Source organism: Alnus glutinosa, chromosome 2 (genome assembly GCF_958979055.1).
Source record: "Alnus glutinosa chromosome 2, dhAlnGlut1.1, whole genome shotgun sequence".
Lineage (NCBI taxonomy): Eukaryota > Viridiplantae > Streptophyta > Magnoliopsida > Fagales > Betulaceae > Alnus > Alnus glutinosa.
Window position 1 is genome coordinate 32,621,017 of NC_084887.1, and position 23,071 is coordinate 32,644,087.

General features: G+C 34.3%; 2 protein-coding genes and 1 non-coding gene across 3 annotated transcripts; 2 read left to right on the top strand and 1 right to left on the bottom strand.

Annotated features, from left to right (window-relative positions):
- Positions 1–1,155: 1,155 nt before the first annotated feature.
- Positions 1,156–9,250, top strand: LOC133859548 (tRNA (guanine(26)-N(2))-dimethyltransferase 2-like). The gene is made up of 12 exons (XM_062294974.1): positions 1,156–1,535; positions 2,566–2,865; positions 3,016–3,103; positions 3,433–3,554; positions 3,810–3,949; positions 4,032–4,104; positions 5,534–5,622; positions 5,744–5,849; positions 7,219–7,431; positions 7,817–8,011; positions 8,317–8,394; positions 8,632–9,250. Exons 1-12 carry the CDS (start codon positions 1,413–1,415, stop codon positions 8,866–8,868), a joined length of 1,764 nt encoding a protein of 587 aa, XP_062150958.1. The 5' UTR covers positions 1,156–1,412; the 3' UTR covers positions 8,869–9,250.
- A 431-nt stretch (positions 9,251–9,681) lies between these two features.
- TRNAD-GUC (transfer RNA aspartic acid (anticodon GUC)) lies at positions 9,682–9,753 on the top strand. Its single transcript has one exon. It is a non-coding gene; the product is annotated as a tRNA-Asp (tRNA).
- An 802-nt stretch (positions 9,754–10,555) lies between these two features.
- On the bottom strand, positions 10,556–13,222 carry LOC133859549 (probable UDP-arabinopyranose mutase 2). The gene is made up of 4 exons (XM_062294975.1): positions 12,811–13,222; positions 11,539–11,789; positions 11,293–11,461; positions 10,556–11,140 (listed from the first exon to the last, which is right to left on the bottom strand). Exons 1-4 carry the CDS (start codon positions 13,138–13,140, stop codon positions 10,796–10,798), a joined length of 1,095 nt encoding a protein of 364 aa, XP_062150959.1. The 5' UTR covers positions 13,141–13,222; the 3' UTR covers positions 10,556–10,795.
- Between the last annotated feature and the right edge of the window lie 9,849 nt (positions 13,223–23,071).

The window sequence follows — 23,071 nt, forward strand, 5'->3', positions numbered from 1 at the left end:
ATTTTCAATCTTGCTAACCCAGTTCAAAATTTGAAATCCCAATTGAATCAACCACACTAGCAAACAAGAACAATAAGAAAGAACCAAAATTACCAACAAACCCAACTATTTTTTTTATTCTTTTTTGTAATTGTAGATTGAATGGGTATGCGTATGTGAAAATGTAGAGATTGAAGTGTATATGAGAATGGAATAAAAATAGAGATGAAATGGATAGTGCAAAACTGTATTGAATGAAATAAAATGTACACAACCTGGGCAATTCATGATTCTAGTGGTGACTTTTATAATTTTTTTGGAAAAAATTTGATGAAATCAAAGACACACTCCTATTCGTGACTCTTATAATTTTTTTGGGAAAAATTTAATGAAATCAAAGGCACACCCCTTGTCATGACTCTTATAATTTTTTTGAAAAAAATTTGATAGTACGAGTATAAAGGGATTGCGGGGCGGGGCGGGTGTGCGGGTGGAAAAAAATTTAATACCGCAACCTGCCCCATAAATCACGGGTTGGCATATTTAGGATCCACACTTTTTTAGAAATGTCTTATATTCGTTATTGGCGAGGCGGGGCGGGACGGGTTCTCGGGTACAGGAGGGTTTTGCACACCCCTAACTTCAATTGAAGTCAAAATATATATTAAAGTCTAATACAAAATATTGTCTAGATATCATGCTTTTTTGGGAATCAATGATAATATACGAGATTGGTATCTTAAATTATCATTTAAAAACATATCGGCCAATACATCATCTATTTAAAAAATAAATAAATATAAGAAATATATCGGTCAATATATCATTATTTTTCCGTTCTTCTCACATCTTTTTATTTTTGAAAAATCATTATTAGATTTATGAAGTCCATATGAGGGATACATATAAACTCCACAAATTTAATAATAATTTTATAAAATAGGATGATGAAAGAAAAACGAGAAAAGAAAAAAGAAAAAAGATATATCAAATATCAATGAAATGTTGACAAAACCAGTCCAAAGTCCACAATTCCATCCACCAGCTCACTTTAGTAATAGACGAACAACAATTTCTAACATGCACCGGGGGTAAGAATTTGGGTTTAAGGGAAAATGAAAAAACAGAAGAAAATATAAAAAATGAAAGAAAATTACCTTTTTCCATACCCAGAATGGGAAAATCCCGGTGGCAGCAGTCACGTAGGGTTTCCACGAGTAGAGTAAACGTTTCGTATAAAACTATAAAAGCACCTCCGTTTCATGTGTATCTTCCTTTCACGAGCTCTCAAGCTCCAACATCAGAAGCTTAAAACCCCGACAAGAACAATAAGGTCTCAGACTCTCTGCCACTCACTCTTACAGTTTTTGTGTTCCTTCTCTGCTACATATAAGTAAGAACAGGTACAAGAAGTGGAGCAGAAGAAAAAAGATATGCATGAAACTGGTGGAGGAGAAGGAACAATGTCGGTGGATCTCAATGATTACGCTATTATCAAGGAGGGAGAGGCTGAGATTCTCATGCGCAAGAATGAAGTCTTTTACAATCCGACCCAGGTGCCAAAATCTTCTCTTTTGGTGGTTCTGTGCAGTTTGGTGGGGTTTTTCAGATGAATATTTTTATGGGTTTTGTGTTTGGGATGGGGTTATGGCTTGTGTCTGTGATGGGTCATTATTGGTAGTTGAAGAGATGTGTTTGGTTGCTGAATAAATATGTAGGAAACTAAAATAAAGTAATTGTTTTAGATTAAGAAACCCAATTAATTTGTTTTCATTTAAAAGAATGTCTGTCAGGGGGTTAGGAGTTGAAACGTTTGATGTGGTGCAATCTGAATTGAAGACCAATTGATTATTCACAGAAATTTCGAGTATTATGTAATTTTTTTTTGATAAGTATTATGTAATTTGCAAAGAGAACCTTCTGATTTTGTTATGATTGAGATAAGAAACTGTTATGGAATTAAGTAGAAATTTAGTCTGGGACTGAAATTATGGGCATACATTGCCTTGAAGTTCGATATTGGAAATAATAACATGCAATAAGTCAAATTGGCCTGTTTTGAGCTTTGTTAAAGCAAATATGGCTAATGTTGTAATTCATTTTAGTCAACTGAAGTGGAGACTATATGAGATAAGGATTTCAGGATATCTCAGCAAGATATCCTAATTCATGCTTACACAAGCAATTTTTTTCACCTAGTTTTGAGTGCAATAGGAATACATAATGGCATTCTATACATTGTGTCACGTGGAGTATTATATGAACTTTCACGTTGCTGATCAAAATTTATTTTGTGTTGTTTTTTTTTTCCAGCAATTCTTGTTCCCATAAGATTGAATTATTAAATTGCATTGTCAGGTATCTGTTCTCTACATAAGTTAATGTAGGTTTCCCATTGGTCTGATTAAAACTATTTAGACAACAATATGTTATCTTCAAGCTTTCCTCTTATATTCAAAGTATTTTGGAAGATGCTAGATCTAATGGGGAAAGTATCAACTGTTATGACTAGTAACTTCAATAACCTGCTTTGTGGTTTTCTTGTACAATTACAGGATTCTAACTGTTTTACCTTCTAATACTCAGGTTGACAACAGAGACATGTCCATTGCTGTCCTGAGGACATTTATATCCAAACGTAAAAACGAGCATGAAGCACTTTTGTTGAAAAGAACAAAAGCTGCACAAAAGGCTCCTGAGAAGGATTCCTGTGAACCTGATGGAGAAGCAGCTGAGGAATCTGGCATGAATGTTGAAAATACCAATGGAGAATGTGAAGTGCCTGAGGAGATATCTCAGGATGAACCATGTAGCATTTCAAAAGAATCAGTTAAGACCCCCGAGGGAAAAGGACGCGGGGAAATGAGGCCACCAAGAGTTCTTGAGGTGTTTCTATGTTCTTATGTGATTAGTTTTTGGTTTCCCTTTACAGTAACATTTGTTTGTCCAGTTTTAAGAGTCCATTAGGAATTGGAAAGTTATTGCTTTTGGTATTGTTAAATAATTCATATGAGTACTTTCCTTGTGACTATACAGGCCTTGGCAGCTTCTGGTTTGAGATCTCTTAGATATGCTCGTGAAGTAGAAGGAATAGGTCAAGTTGTGGCACTAGATAATGATAAAGGTGGGTATTTCTATTTCAATATATGACTTTATGTAATGCTAAATTTTCTGGAGAAGCCCTTGGTTTTTCATGGGCTTGAAAGGGGCATATAAATAATGCACACACTAGACTGAAAGAACTCAATACGGTATAAATAATTGTTTATAAACACAAAAATTTTGTTTTATATTGCATATATGTGTCCTCCCTCCCTTTTTTTCTCGATGATTGTGTTGTTTTACAAATAAGATGTTTCATTTCACCTCCAGTTAAAAATTACCTATTCATTTATGTGCATTTACTTCTTATCTAGTGCCCAACACTTGTTATAATCATTTGCTCTTTTTCAGTGTCTGTTGAATCTTGCAAGAGAAATATTAAGTTCAATGGTTCCGTAGCATGTTCAAAGGTGGAATCACATCTCACTGATGCTCGTGTATATATGCTCACCCATCCAAAAGAATTTGATGTGGTATGCATATACTTTTTTCTTTTTCTTTTTTGTGTGTACATGTATTTGTTGGAATATATATATATAAGTTGCATCTATAGTTCTCTGAATATGCTGTCAAGTGCAAATTATCTGAATAATAACTAATTGCCTGCTCCATTCCTTGTCATTAACTTACCTGTTGTGATATAATTGAATTGAGAGTTAGCCTAGTCTTTATCAACATTTTCAGAATAAGCCAGTATTCATAGTCTTTATTGGCTGTTGGTGTTTCAGGTTGATCTTGATCCTTATGGTGCACCTTCCGTGTTCTTGGACTCTGCAGTTCAATCAGTTGCTGATGGGGGCATGCTGATGTGTACAGCAACTGATATGGCAGTACTGTGTGGGAGTAGCGGGGAGGTTTGCTATTCCAAGTAAGCCTTTTTACTGGCCTCACCTTTAGTTGAAAAAGGGTTGGATTTGTGGGCTCATCATTTACCAACTTTGTGATATTAGATATGGTTCCTATCCATTGAGAGGGAAATATTGCCATGAAATGGCTTTGAGGATCCTCCTTGCCTGTATCGAGGTATTTCTATGTCCTTGAAAAACACATAGACATTGTTGAAAAGATTATTTATTTATTTATTTCTTGTGCTTTGGACCAGAAACAGAGAGAACTGATATTGGCAATGTCTCACCTTAATTTGTTTGCCTAATTGTTTTTGTACAATTATGACAACTATGCAAACTATCTGAGCTGTTCAACTCTGTTCTCTTATCTTTCTTTGTTTCCTCCTGTTTTGGTTTTCTGTGCATTTGCCATTGCCTTTACAAACTATTTATCTTTTCTATAAGTGTCAAATGCAAGTGAGTGAGTTTGATTCTTGAGACTAGCCAGTTGATGTAAAATGGTCAAGGTTAGGACTGTATTTAGATCTCCCTCCTCCGGCACCCATGTGGGAGGAATAGCCTAAAGTTTTCTGTTGGTAGTTGGAGTTGTATAATTTCAGAGAAGGCCTATTCAAAGCTATAAGACAAGGAATTGCTGTCCTTTTCTCATAATATCACTTGATAATAGGAATATTCTTCACTAGAATAAGATGACCAGGATATTCCTCTTCACAGGCAATCTTTTACAGGCTCATGTGCGTATGTTAAAATTCTAGGCAGTGCAGGTGATACCTCTGATAGTTGTTTGAGTAGGATTTTAATGTGTATAACAGATATTAAATCACTTCTCACAGGCACCCCACATGAGGGTTGAATGATCTGGATCTCTTCTTTTTGTGTATCTTAGGATTAGAAATTCTTGCATATCTGTGAGGTGGAGGACCACATATTTGTTTCTTTTTTGGTACACTTTGTATAAAGAAGATTATTAGTGTTAACTTCTTGGATATCCATGAAACCATGCCAACTTTATTCTTAATAAGTACTTTGCAATTTGCTTTACTGTTGTTCCCCTCCCCTCCCCTAGAACCCCAAATGTGATATACATTTTAGTCATTAAAAAATTGCTTCTGGTCTATGGTTCAACTCATCATGATCATTTGTTTAGAGAAGCCAAGATTGCACCCCACAAGATAATTCCTAGAGTTCTGCCAAGAAAACAACTGTAGAGAGAGAATATTTTTCCTTTTGAAATGTGAACTGTCAAAAAGACATTAGCAGCACATTAAGGGTTAAAATGTTTATGATTGTAACTCTTAATTCCCATGAAATTCTGAAAGTGTCTGCCATGATGTTCTAATTGAGTGTCTAGCGATATAGTCCTGCCATCACAACTTTCCTTTTAGGATTCTGTCTTTGTTTGGCATGTAGCTCATGTTTAGGACTAGCTAAGACAAATGGGCCTCCTTTTTTCGGATGAGAGGCCTTGTTATGTGTAGATATACCTCATTTTGAGAAATATCTACAACAAGGGAAGAAACTTTTGTCTTTTTTATAAAATAAATTTACTTCTTGTAAAGACTACTCTTATGCATATTTTTCTGTTTCTTTTTTATTGAATGCAGAGCCATGCAAATCGGTACAAGCGGTACATTGTTCCTGTTCTATCTGTTAAGATGAACTTTTATGTCCGGGTTTTTGTTCGCATATACACGTAGGTGGCCTATCTACTTTGCAATAAATTCAGTCAGCTATTGGGATTATGTGGTATAATTTCTAGGATAAGATAGCGCTTTGTTATGATATTGACCAGAAGCTGAACTAATTGGCTGCAGTTCTGCAAGTGCAATGAAAAACACTCCCATTAAGCTATCTTATGTTTATCAGTGCACTGGTTGTGATTCTTTCCATCTCCAGCCGATTGGGAGGACAGTCTCCAAGGTGCGTACATCTCGATTTGATATGAAATTGGTGCTTTGTAGCTTAACACCATGTTTGCCTACTTACATTTGACAATAACCTAATGTGACAAACTCGATTTGATATGAAATTGGTGCTTTGTAGCTTAACACCATGTTTGCCTACTTACGTTTGACAATAACCTAATGTGACAAACTATATTATCTGGAGTGTGAAATGGTCAAGTCTTACATTGGAAAGATGTCACAAGTGTGAATGACTAACAGCTTGTATGGTGTTCCCACTATGTTATATTATGGTTTCGCTGAAAGAACTTCTCAAGGTTGAGCCGTAACAGCTTGTATAACGGTTTCCATGCTCCTTAATTACCAGTTGTTTTTCATCATGCATGTGCAGATGCACATGGGTTCATATTTGTATGACTTTGAAATGTGTACTATTATACAAATTACTTCATGTGTTTCTTGCTTGCATGCTTACATCTGGATGTGGCAGTGGGTTGTTTTCAGTTTGTTTGAGGTGGAACGATATTATCCAGGATAATAACCAACCAAATTTGGAACTAAATGGACAGATTTGCTGGTTCTTTTTTCCCCCACCCCCACCCCAAAAGAAAAAAGAAAACTTCTTTTTTAAGGGTAACCTTGGGGTATTTGTACCTAATGCCACGTTATCCTCATAAACCTGGTTAGTGGGAATTCTAGCAATATTTGTCAGAAATGAACTCATGATTGCTGTGATTTACTGAACCCTATCTTATGATAGTGGGACATGCCAGCAGGTTGAAGATCAGAAAAGCTTGATGGAAAAACGGGTTTGCGCTTTTGTGGGTGGTAGTTGGGTTTGTGTTGCCATGAGGGTATATACTGTATTTGGTTATTGTTATATTTTTTTGGGCCATAAAATACTTAAGTTTCTCTAGTCCAGCAGCACGTAACCTGCAATATGGTTTAAAGAATCAGTGGGGTTGAGGATGGGGAGAATTTATACTGGAGCCTGGGACTCATGTTGAATTTTTTTGGTATTGCGCAGTGTCTGATTACTGATGCTCCATTTAGTTCTTCAGATGACAGTGAGCATGAAAGGAAATTTTTATTGTAGAATTGCATTTGCTGAAACTTACAGAAGTTATTTTTTAAGAAAAAAGTATTCTCTCTTTAAATTATTGTTTTTTTTTTAAAAAAATAAAGTTAAAAAAAGAAAGAGAAAGGAGATAAAATATTAATGATTAGTCCTTGTAAACCACTAATGCATTGGTTTTTATGAATAGGCACAAGGGCTAATTTATTATACATATTAAACAAGTTATGTGTGACCAATTTTTTTGTTTCTATGTTCAATTCAAAATTTTGAAAATTTTCTGTTTCTTCTCTCCCTTTTCATCTTCTAGAACAACAGTGTAAGATATCTGCCTGGGTTTGGCCCTGCTGTTCGTCAAGATTGCAGTGACTGTGGGAAGAAGTTTAACATGGGTGGGCCTATATGGTCTGCTCCTATCCATGATCAAGAATGGGTAACTTCCATACTTGCAGATGTGAAATCTATGAAGGACAAGTATCCTGCTTATGATCGTATCTCTGCCGTATTGACAACAATATCGGAGGTGTGTTTGTTTTCTTTGACTTGATCTCATATCTCTGTATGTCTACTTTTTTAGCGTGTTTTCCAAGAGATTGGTTGGTAATTCTCAAAATTTCTCAAGATTGGTGTCTAGTCAACACCATGCAAATGTGCCTCATTCAATTTATAATATCTTTAAAGAATGAGTGGGAGGTCCCCACTTAAAAGATTGATATAGTTTTCTTACATATTTGGTTTTGCCTAGTTTTCTTATAGAGGACGAGAAAAAGGGCTTTTTGGATTTTGTTTCAGATAGTGCAACTTATGGGCAATGTTGTGGACCTTTTCAATTGATAAATTTCCTGTTCCCTTATGACAACGGTGTTACCTATATGTCAATTCTTATTACATGAGTATATTGTTTGCAGGAACTGCCTGATGTTCCTCTATTTTTGAGCCTGCACAACCTCTGTGCCACTCTTAAATGCACCTCCCCGTCAGCAGTAATATTCCGTTCAGCTGTGATCAATGCTGGATTCCGTATATCCGGTACCCATGTAAATCCACTGGGGCTGAAATCAGATGCTCCGATGGATGTCATATGGGATATAATGCGCTGCTGGGTTAGACTTCATTTTCACTGTCTTATCTTTTTGAAATATACATATACTTGAGATATCCATTTCTTTAGGTCCCTTCACTTCTATCTCTGTTTATTTCTTTTGATTTTCCTCTAGTCTTCCTAGAAACTGGTTAAAGTTGCCAAATTTTTGTGTCACCATGTCAATTGCTTTGGGTTACACCAACCGGCTATTCTTTATATATATATATATATATATATATATTATTTGTTCTAAGTAGTAAATGTGAGCATTTTAGAAGCGATGACATTTCATGTATTTAGTATGTGGTTTCCCTTTCTCCCCAGGTCAAAAGTCATCCGGTGAAAACTCAACCACCAGATCAACCAGGAAGTGTGATACTTGCCAAGGAACCAGTTCTTCAAGTGCGTGAGACCTCCCAAATTGCACTTTTTTTTTTTTTGGGCTTATAATGATTCTTTTGTTTTTGCTATTGCTTTTATGACATCATTTTTTACAAGTTTATTGCCCTTTAGACTACGTTCTCAGAACACAAGCTATTATGCACTGTCGGTGCATGCACGTGCACTCACTCTCACACACACAGATATTTGGTGTGACTGAAAGTTCTAGTGTCTATGGTTGTTTTTTCTTTTGGACAGGCTAATTTTGCTCGAGCTGTTGCATCTCTCAGTAAAGCACAAGCCAAGAAGGTGACACGCTTCCTTCCAAATCCTGAAAGTCATTGGGGCCCGAAGCTGAGGGCAGGTCGTCAAATCACCAGCAAGCACATCTCTCTTTTGGGTCCACAGGCATTAAATGGAACTGTTAACCATGAAAATGGCGAAGAGCCTACTGCCAAGCGTCAAAAGATAGAGGAGCCCACCCCAAATTCATGAATTTGATTTCATTTTTGGGAGTATGTCTATGAACAAGCCTGCCTAGTTCTCTGCCAGCTCTCCCATTTCTTTTTTATCTTTTTTTTCTTCAAAATATTGTTTGCTTTCTCTGTTTCCCCTTTCCTTTCTCCTTTTAAAATGTGCTCGCGCACGCCTGCCTGTGTTTGGGGGATCGGAAAGGGTCAAAGAGAGCGAGCGGGAGAGAGAGATCAGGTTCTATCCCAAGAAATGGTGGACGGTTAAATATGATTAAGAAAATGGGAATTGAGAAACTCTGGTGATATTAGAAGTGAATTTGTTGAAATTTTTGAGTATTTTTGAAATGCATAAATAATGTAAAACGTTATTATTTATTTGAAGTTAGAGGAGTTGTTCACTTGCTATACCAAAGCCAGATCTTTCAAGTGCTTCATTCATGTATGAGGAGTGACTTGAATTTTCGTCCATGTTCAGTTGCAGATAGAATGAACCAAAAACAGATGGCCTAGACTGGACCCGTCGTAATTTTATTTATTTATTTAAATTTTAAGTGGTCATCTCTTATTACAAAATAATGAAAAGGTGAATGTAATCAAGTAAAACGTATCTTGATTCCACCAGATCCTCACAAATTCAACTATATTTTCGGACCAATCAAAAAAGAATACCCAAATTTCAAGCGTATTTCATATAATCAAGTTTATAAAGTTTAAGAGTCATTACCCAATACTAGTATAATTTAAGTGATACAATTCTATCCTTTTATTCGTCTTTTCATTTTTTTTAAGATATAATTGCTTTAAATATATTTAGTTATTCAGATCCTTCCAACAAGTCGTTGTAGTATAGTGGTAAGTATTCCCGCCTGTCACGCGGGTGACCCGGGTTCGATCCCCGGCAACGGCGTATAGCTTTTTAATATTTCTGTCTGAAGAAAATCACCTCCTCTTTCATCCAAAAGTAATTTTCAGACGGATTTTGAATCTTGTAGTTGTCATATAAATCATTGCAACGTTGCTTTCTTTCGTAGTTTCTTTTATTCTCACCGCGTAGTGTGCCGTAAAATCTGGAGCAATGCAAATCTGCAACGGGTATCTAGGATGGAAGTCCCACATCAAGCCGAAGCTTAGCCATGTTCAGCTTCATATTTCACTTTATTTCATACATTTGATTAAATGACAAGGTGCCGGCAGGCGTAACACAATTCACGACAGTTTGATTATTACTCATTGGTCTCCGAACTTTTAGGATTTTAGGCTGTTGAAGAGCCCATTGAGATCTCAACTGGAGAGACCTTTTGAGCTTCCACCTTCAGCTTGGGTAAGTTGGGAAATGGGGATTTCATGCAATAGGACAGTTCATATGAGAGCTTTGCCTGAGCCTCATCTGTTTGGAGCCTCATCTATTACACTGCAATAGCCAATAAACAACCCTATTGGCTATTGCAGTGTAATAGAACAACTCTAATTGAAAGGGATCTAAAAAGTTGGCATCAAATGGCCTAACCAATTCAAATCCCACCTCATTTTATGACTGTCAATGATATTGACAGGAGATGAAAAAGAAAGAACCTGTCCCACAAACTTTTGTTTCTGACAGGAATGTTAAGAATATCTTTATCACTGTCAGTCAAGCAAGCAATTCTAGGTAGAAATCCATGGTAAATCAACTGGAGTATTTTTATTGCTCAGAAAAAAAAAAAAAAAAAAAAAAAACTAGTATTTTTATTGATCAGAAAAAAAAACTGGAGTATTTTATTGCTCTAAGCTCATAGGATATCATAATAGCATGAAGTCAATAAATAAAATTACACCCGCCAATCTGCAAATCCAAGAGGTAACCAAATGGGCCAGAGATAGGATACTTAAACATCACAATGACTAAAACTACCGACAGTTCGCAAAAACTATAGTAAGATAATGGCATTGGCTGTCTACCAAAATTTCAATTAAGCTTTTTGGCCATTAGGCAGTGGAGTGGAAGCTCCAGCTCCAGCCGGGTTCAGCTCATCCCAAGCTTCAATCCATGTGACCATGGCATCTGCCAGCTTGTCGAAGTAGGGATCTACCTTGCTGAGCTTTTCCTTGACCTGCTTGGACAGTTCAAGGTAGCACTTCTGAACAGACGTGCAGTCTTTTGGAAGAACGGCTGATTGGAAGAATGGGATGATCTCTTCCTGCCAGAAGATGCCTTTGTACTCCTTCTTCAGATTCACGAATGGGTTGCTTGCTTTGCTGTGCCAGATATAGGGAAGACCTGTCTTGACTCCCAATCCCAAATGGTCACATATCACCTAAATAATCATCAATCAAAAATCTGTTAATTGTTCCTTAACTTTTCGAAGGTGCAAGGAAGACTAATGCTAGAAAATATCAAAAACAAATCTGAAACTAGAAGGCAAACTATGAATAATGTGGGGAGAATCAAAGGAGAATGAGAAGGGACCTTCATGCACCACCCTGCCCACATATCATCATAACGTCCAATAGGCTGACCATCACCCATGAGACCAAAATACATTGCAGGACCGATAAGCTCACGGTCGAATGCTAAATTCATACCACACATGGGGAACAAGGTGCCCTTTGGAATAGTCAGAACTGCATCCACATACCTAAAAAAAAATAGCACTTGGGTTTATGTTACAAAGGGAAATTTCAATTTATTTTGGTTAATGAATAAACTGCAAACCTAGTGTTCCTCTCGCGAGGCTTCACAAGCTGTGTAGGTGCATCATAATCTGGTATGTTGAGCCAGAGGCCATGAGAAACAGCAGTTTTGGCACCTTCGCGGAGACTAAAAGGGTATCCACGAACAAAATCTGCACCTTCACGGTAAGGGTCGTACAGGGTATTGAAAAAATGAGGGGTGGATGGGGAGAGGATGTTCTTGATGTGCTGCTCGAGTGCGTTGATTGATTTTCCAGAAGGGTCTTTAGCAACCTACGCATCAAAAAATTAACACAACATTAATTTGGTGATCAAAATGAAGAAAATGGTCCTAGCATTATTCAAAAAGCATAGATTGACTCCACTTCTGGGATTGTTGACAACAGTATGTTGATACAGAGCCCCAGTTGGATGGGAGTTGAGTATTTATAATTACTCCATTATGATAGATCTATGTGAAGAAGTTCCAAATCTCACATGATGGTGCCATAAAAACAGGATATGCCTAATGAAGTATAGCTTCTTGTTTAATTTAGATTGGAAAGGGGACTTAAGTCCCTTTGGCTGTGATTTTAAACAAAATCGAGGAAAGCAGATCGTCTAGGAGTGTGTTTTTAAAAATTGCAATTTGAAAACCTAGAAAAATCTGTATTTTCAAATCAAAACCTATTAAAGGCTAAACTAAATTGCAATTTTAAAAGCCAAATAGTGATTTTAACAAATGCTTACAAATATCACTATCGCAATGAGAGGACAACAAAATCGCAACATCAATACAGATCACCTAGCGAGAAATATCCCTTGGCAGTTGGCAGGACTTGTTCAACACAGTACTAGACACGATTTTTATTTCCAATGCTGTGGAAATCAGAAAAACTTCTAGATTTGTTGAATAATCAGATTTGCATAATAGAATTCAGATCTAAATGATAGACATACACAAACATTAATTAATTTATGCACGCGAAACAGTCCTTCGTATCTGAAGCTCAAAATCAAAATTGCAGAGCATAAACACAAATTTTAGCTAAATTGAAATCCACGTAGATTAGATCCACGCTACCACTGCAAAAATAAAATTAGCCGACAACATGATATCAACAGGCAAGATCGAATTAAACACAAACTCAAGCAGCACACAAACAAATTCAGAATGAACAACCCCCAGAAACCAAATCATCCAAATTCCCACAAAACCGAAACAAAAGAGTAAAGTCAAAACCCAAAACAGGCCAAGATCTACACTTTCATAGCAGAAAACCAAAAGCAAAACACCCTAAATCAAAGAACTTACAAAGCAGTCATCGTCAATTGTGTAGATATACTTCTTCTTGGAGACCATGTAGCCAAAGCAGCGGCAAGCAGAGTCCTTGAATGAAATGCAGGAGGCCTTGGGACCCAGAATCCTGTTGATGTCGTTGCGGTTGTAGAGCTCGTAGTCAAAGCCCTCAGGGACCTTGATGACCTTTGTAGGGTCACCATCTTGGACGATGATGAGGTGGTAAGGCTGAAAGAATGGCCTCCACATCTCAAGGAAGTCCAGGTTTCTGATGGTGGGAATCACAATATCAAGTTCATCTTTCAGCAACGGTGTTGGGGCAATCGAAGCTTCAATGGCAGCCATTGCAGACAGAGAGAGAGAGAGAGAGAGGGAGAGAGAGTTTGAGAGTGTGAAGGAGGGGGTGCTGGTTTTGAAGGGTGAGAGGGAGACTTTGTGTGGGAATATATTAGTAGGGGACGTGTTGGCACGTGCGAGTCCGCTGAGATCGGCACGGGTGGAGGGTTAAAACGAGACGTGTCTGAAGGTTTAAGGTTGCATGACTTTTTCAAAGGCTGCCGGTGCTAACTCAGAACAACCAATAAGTCAATGACAGCGAGAAAGAGAGAGAGTTTGAGTTAAAGAGAACGTTGATGTTTCCATGATCAATTTTAAAGTCTTGTGACAAGAGGGCTATATGATTGAACCGCGTATGGAATTTTCTTTTCAAATAAGTGTAAATTAATATTATATATCAGATTTTTATCTCATAATATTAATATAATAATCAACTTTTGAATATATATTTTTTAACAATAATTTATTTAAAGATTAGAAAAATTATCGCATTATAATTATTTTAACCAAATAAAAATGTAAAATATACCATTACTCAAACTAGTAACCTCCTGTTCCAATACGGTACATGTAATAAGAGTCATTAGTAACGATCTCTCATTGTTAAATAACTTAAATTAAATACTTGATATTTACTTCAGATTTTTTGCTCAAAAAGGCCAATGTGTTTTTAGTAAATGAATAAATGTAAAATAAATGATTCGTTCAATCTAATAAATAGGAATTGGAAGTTTACCGTGTCGTATTTATTATATTCTACAAAGAGTTTATTGCTTAATTTAACACGCAAATATGAGTTAAAACGGTATTAAGCATTAATTAATTTATAACTCTTTTATAACTTGTCGGTGCAGTGTTTTTTTTTACTTTTTAATTACATGTTAATGCATTATGAGAAGTTCTAAAAAAATAGTAAGTTTTTTTTTTTTTTTCCCATATTATCATCAAATAACCATCCTAAAAAAAATTAAAAAAATAAAAAATAAAAATTGAAAAGATTTTCACTTGGAGGGAGACCAGTCGCGAGAAAAGTGAAGTACGGAGAGAATTAGACGAGAAACGAGGTGCTTTTGAATCTTTTCATGCGGAGGGAAAGGCGCAGGTGACAAAGAAAGCGTGTGGGATCAGGAGGTTACACGTGTATTGGTTTATGTGGGAGAGGAGAAGCTTTCCTTTTGCGCTAATTTAGTGAGTGAATTGGAACGGAATGGGACTACCTTAAATCTCGCCGTTAATATTGGGCAGCCGTGGTTGGTCACATTCCTCTCGATGGACTCCGATTTAAATACTACTCCCTCCTCTTCCTTCTAATGCTTTTCACCGCAATAACTTTTTGATTAGGATGCTCTTAAATTATTGTCTGAATTTAAGAAGTTTCAAGCATTTGATTGTGAGATACAACTTATAAAATTCATCTGATCAAATAATAATTAAGTTGTCCAACAATTTACTCGCACCTGACCAAATAAAAATTGAAATGCGCAACAATTTACTTGGTTAGGTGGGTTAATCTCTCAAATTCAAGCAAATAATTAATTTGATTTTGATATCCTCATATGGGCTTTTTGAGATGAGTACAAATAGTAAAAAGTCGTTTCAAAAGTTATTATTTTTTATTTTTTTTTTCGTTTTTGATTTGTTGTTTGGAAAAATGTTTTGTGTTTTAAATTATTTGTTAATAATTTTGAGAAAATGTGTTTTCGATTCTAAAAATAGAACGTGCCTTCAAAATCATTAACTAGGCCCAACATCTTTTGGACAAAAATTTCTTACAAATCAGGTTGTCGGAAAATTCTTTCATTCCAGTCTCTAACGGTGTCATGTATCTCTTAGCATATGTGAAGCACATTTTTTTTTTTTTTAATTAATAGCATGTGCTATGTGCTTCTCAAATGAATTTTTAATAACATAAAATAATAATAATAATAATAATAATAATAATAATAAAAAAAAAACACACACACACACACACACATAACATTTTTAGGGATCAGGATCTCCTCAAATTCTCTGTCCGAATTTGAGAGAATTCAAGCAGGTGATTGTGAGAGAATATTTATGGGACCCATCTGACCGGATAAGTAGTTAGTCAGCAAAATTTTTATTTGGTCAAATGGGCTCCATAAATACTCTCTCACAATTACTTGCTCGAATTCTCTCAAATTCAAGCAGAGAATTTGATAGAATCCTTATCCTGCGTTTAGAGACTAAATTGGAGAAATACCTACTATCCAATTTATAGGAAATCTATTAAGTATATAAATTGCTTTTTTAAGGTGGACTTGAGATTATGCTTAATGAACATAGTATAGTCTACGTATTTATTTTTTCAATTAGGGAAAAAAAAAAAAAATCTGGTAATGTCATGATTTCTTTCCTTACGTTTACTTGAAAGACAATAAATTAAATGATGTCTCTTTAAAAGATTTGAATTTTCTGGGAAAAAGAAGAAAAAACTAGAGAAATATGAAATTGAGGATTAGGCTAATAGGCTTGCAATGGACCTCCAATCCCGCAGGAAAAGTTTCAATAGGGGGATTAGTATAGAAACGTGTTTGACACTTCTCAACGGATTCTTAGTCAACATGTATGACCAAAGCACTTGCTCGGTGCGCGCATATGGTATATGCAAGGCCTGTGAGCCCAGTCAAAGGGTTGGCAGTTGGCACCTTATCACCACACAAGGTTGGCTAACCTTGGCAGCTTCTGAGCCACCGCCATATCCTGCATGTTCTCCAATATGGTATATGCAACTATGCAAGGCCTGGGAGCAGAGTCATGGGGTTGGCAGCTAATCACTACATAAGGTTGCCAAACCTTGGCAGATCATCACCTAGGGAAATATTTAAGGAAAATGATTGTTACATTTCACCTGCACAACTCTTGCAGTGGGTAGGTTCCACTTTCTTATGTTTGGTATGAGTGCAGGAGTTGTGCAGTAGGAGTGTAACAATTACTCATAATTTGCTGTTCTCAATTTGGGTAAGTAGCATATTATAAGGGGATTTGATTCTTGTACTACACCATCACAACAACTGCACAACAACCCTTCACATGAGGGTGGGCCCCAGTGTATGAGACCTACCCTCATGTGAGGAATTATTGTACAGTTGTTATATTGATATTGTAAATCTAACATTTTCTTATTATAAGAGAGTCCATATAAAGTTTCGCGGCCAAATAAGCTGCTTTGTTGGTGGTATTCAAAATAAAGCTTTTTTATTATTATTATTAAAATCCAAGGAAATGATTATTTAGATAAATTAATTAATGACTATAAAAATCCACGTACCCAGCATTTTGAAATAGTTCAGTTGAGCCATTACTATTTCTTTATTTGACTCGTGGTCATACACCTTGTCAAGGTCCGAGGGAATATAATGCTCTCAATTTCATTTCATGTGTTTGATTTAAAGTTAATATATTTAATGATATGGATTATATTAATATCTGACACTTTTTTTAAAAAAAATTGAAGTTAGTTGTCTAGCACTATTGTTAAAATATTAATTAAATGATTAAATTAATAATTTTTTATTAATTTAAACTTTTAGGATAATGAATAATTTTAACATGGTATCAAAACAGACATTCTAAGTTAAAACTATGTCTCTATTATTTACCTCTCATTTCAATTAAATATTTTACGCAATGAACCTCTTTGATATGAGAGTTTGAATAAAAAAAATATTAAAATATTAATTAAATAATTAAATTGTGTGCTCTTCAAGCTATACCATAAGCAACTCAATTTAATTCATTTCCTTTTTGTAATCAATCTAAATTATATATATATATATATATATATATATATATATATATATATATATATATATATATATATATATATATATATATATATATATATGAACTCTAATATTTATCATCCGTTGAACCAGTCTTTCCATTTCAGATTTCTATCTCCATCAAAGACACAAAATTTGCATATCCTATGGACTATGGTTGCGTACTTGCGTTGACACATAAATTAATGAACTTAGATTTCTCTCTCCGCAGGAAGCTTCGAATTTGTTTGTCATAATTAATTATTATTATTTTTTCTAATAATTTTTATATAAATTTTGACCTGGCCATGTGTAAACGTGGGAATGATTAGAAAGCTCGATCTGTCCTAGTTGTGTGTACACGTGATTACGTGCTTCTGTTAGTAACCTTAGAGTCTGTTTAAGTTTGCAATTTAAAAAAGTACGATTTTAAAATGACGATTTCAAAATATGTGATTTAAAAAAGTGATTTTTTGAAAACGCAGTTAACCGTTTGGCAAAATCGCAGTTTGGCCTTTAAAATCGCAGGTTAGCCTTTTAAAATACTACGTTTTCAAAAAAGCACCTAGTTGCCTGCGATTTGAATAAGCACTTTTCTGCGTTTTCAAATCGCAATTTTTTAAAAACGTAATTTTTAAATGGTTCATTTTTTGCGATTTGGTTTAATCGCATTTTTTCTTTATGAAATCGCAATCCCAAACGCACCCTTAGTGAGTTATATTAAAATGGTTTAATAGAAAGATTAGACTGAAAACTGAAAGAAATATAAAGATTTGAATGATGAAATTAGAAACCTTAATGAATTATTTGAATATGGTACAAAAACATAGCACATTTTTTTCTTTTAAATACTTGAAATATTTTCATTAATTTATAATTAATTTGAGTTTGCAATTTCAAAACATGCATCTAAAATAATATGTTAAGTTATTTCCGTAATATTCTCAATATATTACGTATATATATTCTCCCCCATGTTTTGGTATTATAGTACGTTACCGTATTGTCATTAACTCATTTATGTGCCATAATATTTTTATATATTCAGTATATATATATATTATGGAAATATTCAATCACATAAATAACAATACAATAACATGCAACAATACCAAAATATGTGAAGGAAATATATTCATAATATACTCAGAATATTCTAACAAGTGATTTAAAACATGCTATTTGAAAACGTTTAACTGCGTTTTTTCACTTTTGGTAAAAAAAAAAAAAAAATTGCAGTTTGACTTTTAAAATGGTACTTTAGCCTTTAAAATCGTGCACTTTTAAAAACGCACTTCATTGCATGTGATTTGAAAACACAAATGTTTCACTGTTTTTAAATCACAATTTCTAATAAACACACTACTGAACGATATATTTTATGGGATTTGCAATGCCAGGGTGTGTTTGAGATTGCGATTTCGTAAAAAAAATGTGCAATTTTAAACCAAATCGCAAGAAAATGAATCGTTTGAGAATTGTGTTTTTAAAAAATTACAATTTAAAAACGCATAAAATATGATTTTTCAAATTGCAAGCAATGGAGTGTTTTATTTTAAAAAAAAAAAAATGCAAAATTGTAAAGGCTAACATGCAATTTTATCAAACGCTTAATATCGTTTTTTTTTAAAAAAAATTATACATTTTAAAATCGCAAACACAATCAAACCCTTAATCAAAGACAGCTGGCAAGCGACTTACCGTCTCAATTAGCGATTTGTAGCAAATTATTAGAATCTTATTGGACGCCCTCTACAATTTTAGATGAGAGAAAGGGCTGGAGTGGAATTAATGCTCTGTTTGTTTCAGCGTAAAATGATTTCTGAAAAATGATTTCAGCATTTTATGGTGTTTGATAGGGGCGAAAATAATGGTCAACGAAAATCGTTTTTTCAGTTTGACCGTAAAAGTTTCTTTAATTTACAGAAAACGATTTACGATTTTTAAAACCGTAAATCGTTTTCCGAAATTAAACTCTTTGTTCTTACACGCACGTTTGAGATCTGATTGTCATAATTTAGCAATTGTCGATCGTCGGAATCCAACCGACGCTGGAGTCCAACGACATCCGGTCGCCGGAATCCAGTCACTGGCGCCGGATGCCGGCCAAGCCGGTCGGATCTGGCCAAAATGGCCGGGATCCGACTGGGTCTGGATGGATCCGGCCACTGATCTGGCCAAAACGGCCGGATCCTGCCATTGATCGGGGTGGATCCAGAAGATTCCGGCCGGATATGACCTGATCCAGCCGGATCCAGCCAAACTTTCTCGACAGAATCTAGCAACGGCGACCGAACGTTGCTGGATTCCAGCAGGATTTGCCAAACTCTAATTTTTGTATTTTTTCGTACAAGCCAAACATCGAAAAATATTTTCGAGAAAATCATTTTTTCTGAAAATGATTTCATCAAAAAATATTTTCGAGAAAATCATTTTTTCTGAAAATAATTTCGTCAAAATTATTTTATGACGAAAATCATTTTACGTCGAAACAAACGAAACGTAAGAGGCCACTGTTTTCCACTTTTCTTTTTCTTTTCATTTATCAAAATTCTGGGAATCTTTCAACATTTTTTTTTTTGTTTTTTGTTTTGTTTTTTCTATTGAATATGAATATAGGAGAGGGGGAATGGGGACCGGAAATCTTTCAACATGATTTCAAAGTACTAAACTGTCTACCATTTCCATGGCCTAAAACCCAACAAGTAATTAATTACAACCACCCAAAAAAAAAAAAAATAGAAAAGAAAAAGAAAAAACCTAACAACCTCAATTTTTCGGTCTGCTGGTAGAGCCTCTTCACCCAGTGGCTGTCTTCTCCGACACCTCAACCAACCTCTCTCATTCATCCTCCTTTATCTATCAATTTAAGCAACTTTTGAAATTGCTATCATTTCTAGATTTAGTTATCACATTGATGCCCATTGTTTACCACAAACGCCTATTTTACATTTACAATTCAAAAATTGCACGTAATATTAACAAGTAAATCTCGTTTACAAGATAAACCAATCATTATTGTTCAGTAAGAATATGTAAAATTTAGCTGTTAAGTGGGAATTTATGCATATTACTCAGGCACTGTATCATATCCAGATGCATATCTTTGAAGACAATTTGCACCCCACGCCGACAACTCAAAAGTGATGGTTTAATTATGAGACACATGGCAGCTGTTAATTGGTTTGATGTGGCATTCCGTTAAATTATGTATTAGAGGTTCACAGCAATACTTTTTAAAATTGAAGGGTCGGTTTGATTTCGAGTTAAACCACGTGTACTACAAAAGTAATTAACTCTCTTTTTCTTTTTCTTTTTTCCAATGGTTGAAAATTTTACTAGCTAGCTCAAAAAAGAAAAGCTGACATAGAGTAAGAAAAATAATTAAATTTGAGAAAAATATTAAAAATAAAGAGGAAATAAGCACTCAAAAAATATTATATTTTTCAATGATTCTGAATGCTCAAGTCATACACAACATCGATCTATGTCTTATATAAAGAAGAAATTGGGGGAAAAAATAAAAATAAAAAACACTTGCAAACTACTTTTAAATTTTTAATACTTGTAAATTAAAACTATTGTATTGTATGACGAAGAAAAAGAGAGTGTAGACTTTATTTGAAATTACAATAGATCGTGAGAGATTTAGAGTAAACTTGAAGTTTTATTTATTTATTTATTTATTTATTTATTTATTTTTTATTTTTCAAGTGTAGGGGACTAATATAGTACAGATTGAATTGCCAAAAATCCAAACACAGTTAAGCACAGTACTTTCTCTTTAAAACCCACTTGAATTCTATCATATGGTCGTGTTTGGGTAAAGGGAAAATTAATAGATCGATATCTAAAATTCTACTTTCTTGCATGTAGGGGTGTAAACGAGCTGAGCTACTCGTGAGCTTACTCGGGATCGGCTCGAATAAACTCGACTCGTGCTCGAATCGATTATTAAATGAGCTATTCGTGAACACGAAAATCAAACTCGATTATTAAACAATGCAAACTCGTATAAACTCGGCTCGACTCGATTAAAGCTCGTGAACCCGCTCGTATAAGGATCGACTCGTTTATTAAGGCTCGACTCGTATATATATATATATATGTTAAAAATAAGTTTTAATTTGTTAATATATAACTTATTTGTACAATATACTATATATAAGCATGAATTAAGTAACAAATAAAAATAGTCAATAAATATTAATTGATTATAATTATTTGGTTGTATCAATATGTATATAAAATAGTAAAAGTGAATAATATTAATACTTAATTGTTAATCATATAATCATATGATATAATGACAATTCAAATACTTAATCGTATAATTCATATTATATTATTTATGTAATATAATATGATTATATGATCATATAATAATATAATTAACATTGTAGCATATAACATGTAATTATTGATTCACTATATTCAATGTTATAACTTATAAGTATTATTATTAGATACTTATGAATCATTACATCACCGTCATCACGTGATTCAAAATCTAAGATCATATGAGCATACAAATAAAATGATTAAGTATTTAGATACTTAGATACACTGATTAAGTATGATGTAAGATTTTAAGTATCTAATAATTATTAATAATACTTAGAGTCTTAGATACAATGATTAGGTATATAGATTATATACATAAGTATGAATTCATATTAATTATACGAATTATAATAACACTTTTTAAACTTAATCATATTATTCATATATAATGACAATGTAATTCATATAATCCCAAATTAAGTTATTAGGATTGGTCGATTGGTTCGATTGGAATTACTAATGTGTTAATTATGATAATAATTTAGGTGTTATCATTAGAATTTAGATCATATGATATAACATTGTGCATTTGTGCTACATAACCATTAGATATGAATCATATGATCTAAGAATTATCATTAGACTTTAAAAAAAAAAAAAGGTATTATTATCATTTGATATATAGAACCATATGAAAATATAATTATTATAATTATTAATGTTTTAACTTAATATTTATATTGACTATTGTTACATTTTTTTTTATTTATAATTAAATGACATAAATTTCCTACAAACCAGTAGGTATGAAATTTAATACAACTCACATATAAGATTAACATGTGTCCCTTAACATGTGAGAATCACATGTTTTAATAACAAGTGCTTCTTGTAAGAATTCAATGTCCCACATGACCTGACACATAAGACAACTTATTAGACTCGATCTTAATGTGTAAATTAATCCTCCTTTATTAATTGTTGGTTAATGGTTAATTAATACACCTTAATAAAGTGTTGGTTAATTAACTACGAGAAGTTAATGATTCTTATTAATTAATTCTAACTTTGATGGAAAGTAGAATTAATGGTAATAAAAGAACAAATGTTAAACTCGTATAAGCTCGGCTCGACTCGACTTGACTTAATTATTACCACTCGAACTCGGCTCGAGCTCGTGATGAATAAGCTCGAGATCGGCTCGGGCTCGTGATGAATGAGCTCGAGCTCGTAATGAATGAGCTCGAGCTCGGTTCTGGCTCGCTCGAGCTCGGCACTGGCTCGCTCGAGCTCGGCTCATTTACACCTCTACTTGCATGTTTGCTACTTTTCTGGCGACAGACAGAAAATTTTCTAGGTAGTTTGGTTGCTCTAAAAGCAGAGGAATAAGAGGAAAACATGGACGCAAGGAAATTGGCAATTCAATTTGATTTATATACATATATTGTTCCATGGTTTCAAGCCCAACACTTTTTATAGGAAAAGGAACATGCAAATGGCCCAAGTCCAATACAACTGCAGGGGTTGAGGGCCCTGGCCCTTGCGGCTCTTATTCATTGCTGTCAATATGCTTAAAGCTTGCTGTCTATATATATATATATATAATTGTTAGTTAAAGTTTCCATATTTCTATTTATTTAAACTCTCGTTGGGGAAGATCAATGGTGATGGATGGAATACTTGTTTCTGTTGACTTATGATCGACCATAGTTAAAGTTTCCATATTTCTATTTATTTAAACTCTCGTTGGGGAAGATCAATGGTGATGGAAGGAATACTTGTTTCTGTTGACTTATGATCGACCAGAAAGCCTTTGCTATTATTACTTCTTCTGATGAAGGTAATGAAGGCATGCAAAAGGCAGGGAGAAG

What these genes read in the sequence shown, in the direction of transcription:
- LOC133859548 (XM_062294974.1), top strand. Translation starts at nt 1,413, where the DNA reads ATGCATGAAACTGGTGGAGGAGAAGGAACAATGTCGGTGGATCTCAAT. An exon ending in GGCCACCAAGAGTTCTTGAG is followed by an intron (nt 2,866 to 3,015) that starts GTGTTTCTATGT and finishes GTGACTATACAG; the next exon opens with GCCTTGGCAGCTTCTGGTTT. An exon ending in TCCTCCTTGCCTGTATCGAG is followed by an intron (nt 4,105 to 5,533) that starts GTATTTCTATGT and finishes TATTGAATGCAG; the next exon opens with AGCCATGCAAATCGGTACAA.
- LOC133859549 (XM_062294975.1), bottom strand. Translation starts at nt 13,140, where the DNA reads ATGGCTGCCATTGAAGCTTCGATTGCCCCAACACCGTTGCTGAAAGAT. An exon ending in CAATTGACGATGACTGCTTT is followed by an intron (nt 11,790 to 12,810) that starts GTAAGTTCTTTG and finishes TTTGATGCGTAG; the next exon opens with GTTGCTAAAGACCCTTCTGG. An exon ending in CCTCGCGAGAGGAACACTAG is followed by an intron (nt 11,462 to 11,538) that starts GTTTGCAGTTTA and finishes ATTTTTTTTTAG; the next exon opens with GTATGTGGATGCAGTTCTGA.